Here is a 2500-nt window from a genome sequence, read left to right as displayed (position 1 = left end):
AAGGAGAGAGAGCGCGTCTGGCTCTCCACTCCTCTCCCTCCCTCCCTCCCTCCTTCCGTCTCTCTCTCCCTCTCCTTCCCTCCCCATGATTAGGCCTAATTATGGTGGAGCGGACGCCTGGCGGCCCCAGTCATGCAGCTTTAATTGACCGTTATTCATCTGTGGGCTAACGCTAACGCTAGGCTAGGCGGCATTGGGGGCGGGGGGGGAGGGGGGGGGGGGTTGAATGGGGGTTTGGCATGCAGGGGCGTAGCGTAGCCTCACGGCGAGGCCCAGGCTAATTGCTAGCCCTGAGGGATTAGGCCAGGTGATTACACACTGGGCGGTGTAATTACATAAGCAGCGGCGGGCCCGGGCTAGCGGCCCCAGGGTCACGCGCCACAGCCCTTCCCCAAGATTAATTGGAGCTGCCACCGGAGTGCGAGGCACCGCCGGAGAGAGCGGTTATACGATTAGCATTAACATTTCAGCGGCGGGGCCAATCGATGAATGGTCTCCCCCCCCCCCCCCCCCGCCTGACACCCCCCCCAACACCCCCATCTCTGTGTGTGTACCCCCCTCACTGGTCCTCGCGCTCTCCCTGTTTTGTATGTGGACTGAGACATTCAGGCGCTTGTTAATTTGGATACAACTAAATGATAGCTGTGGTCCCATGCCCAACTGTTGGAAATGGTGCGTACACATTTTTAATAGGAGACCCTCAGCACGGATCAGTACACTCCTAATGGCCAGTCACACTTCCACATTCTCTCAGACAAACCAAGCTGGGGAGTAGATTCTTACTCCTCCACTAACTCCTCTTTTCCTCTTCAGTACAAATCCCCCTCTCCTCTGAGAGAGAGAGAGAGAGAGAGAGAGAGAGAGAGAGAGAGAGAGAGAGAGAGAGAGAGAGAGAGAGAGAGAGAGAGAGAGAGAGAGAGAGAGAGAGAGAGAGAGAGAGAGAGAGAGAGAGAGAGAGAGAGAGAGAGAGAGAGAGAGAGAGAGAGAGAGAGAGAGAGAGAGAGAGAGAGAGAGAGAGAGAGAGAGAGAAGCTTTTACTTTGCTCGTAAAGAGGACAAAAGGAGAAGCACATAATGGAGAGGCCTTTTCATAACCAGGGCTTGCAGGACACTCCGCCTTTTCACTGGCTCAATACGGCCTGGAGAGGGAGAGAGGGAAAAGGGGCGGAAAAGGGAGAGAAAAGAGAAGAGAGGAAGATGAGTGTTAATTAGAAGGTCCTTCAGCCTGTGGCCCCGGTCGAGATGCGGGGGCCGCCGCAGCTGTCGGAGCATGACACACTCACATTGTGTATTCAGCCCTCATTATGGGTGTGTGTGTGTTAGAGAGGGAGAGAGAGAGAGTGTCTACTAGCAGTTCAGCATAGACGTGGGGTGTGTGTGTGTGTGTGTGTGTGTGTGTGTGTAGGTACGCGCACGCATGCACGTACGTATGAGTGTGTTTGTGTGTGTTTGTGTGTGTGTGTGTGTGTGTGTGTGTGTGTGTGTGTGTGTGTGTGAAAGGAGGCTAAAGCCCAGGGTACAAACATCGCTGGCGGCGGTGGTTGTGGCGTGACAAGACTGATGAGGGGGCTTCAGCGACACAGGGGCCTCCGAGCTTCAGAGATAAAAAAATAAACCAGGGGAGCACAGCCAGAGCCAGCTAGGGCCCAGTCACCAAAACACACCACACACACACTGCTCTGACTGCTCCTCTGCTCTAGCACACACACTGGGCTCCAATCTGCATGTGTACAAATGTGTTAAATGGGAGCAAAGTCATGAGGTGATCTTTATCTTAATTAATAAATATTAATTAAGATTAATATTTCTAATATATGAGACAATAATCCAATGGGAGTTTTGAATATGCAACTAGTGTTACCATGATATGCAAATATATTTTCTGACTTCACTAAAACTGAATAATGTTTTTTCAAAAACATTGGTAGAGACAAGGTACAATCAAATCTCTTAATAGCGTTTTGCTCTGTTCAACACTATTTGCTACAGCAAATTGAGGTCTATCTGTATTGGACTTAGAGCTATAGTATACTACTGGGAAACGTTTTGCCAAGTTGCAGCAATGACCTAAAAATAATCTATTCTGAATTCAACTGGCTTTATTGGTAAAATATGTTCAGTTTAGATCAAGAAGTATAGATTTTACTGTCTAAGTTATGTTGGTTCTAATGTTGTGTGTTTTTGATGTGTTTGTCTACAGGGAGATGTCCCACCCTCCACCTCTGCTGTCCCCCCAGAACGCCCCTCACATCGCTCTTGGCCCTCACCTGCGGCCCCCCTTCCTGGGCATGCCCTCTGGCCTGTGCCAGGCACCAGGTGAGTCACACACTAGTATACATAATTTTTCTAATTTTTACCAATTTAGCAGATGCTTTTATCCAAAGCGACTTTCAATTAGAGATTACAGGGACAGTCTCCCTGGAGTAAGGGCTAAGTGCCGGTGGTGTTCCCAGGTGGGATTTGAACTGACTTTCTCATCACCAGTCCAATTCACTATCCAC

At 49.9% G+C, this 2500-nt stretch overlaps 1 protein-coding gene across 1 annotated transcript in view; it reads left to right on the top strand.

Moving 5' to 3' along the window:
- The window catches only part of samd11 (sterile alpha motif domain containing 11), a gene marked incomplete at its 3' end in the record, with an annotated part of 47534 nt that overhangs the window by 41762 nt on the left and 3272 nt on the right, over positions 1–2500 (top strand). The window contains exon 7 of the mRNA XM_080535058.1: positions 2200–2315. Coding sequence (XP_080391184.1) covers positions 2200–2315 — 116 coding nt within the window. The remainder of the gene's footprint in view (positions 1–2199; positions 2316–2500) is intronic.

The sequence above is a fragment of the Nansenia antarctica genome (genome assembly GCF_963989245.1).
Source record: "Nansenia antarctica genome assembly, chromosome: 6".
Taxonomy (NCBI): Eukaryota; Metazoa; Chordata; class Actinopteri; order Argentiniformes; family Microstomatidae; genus Nansenia; species Nansenia antarctica.
Note: the sequence above shows the minus strand (reverse complement) of the source record. Positions and strands in the feature narration are given on the sequence as shown.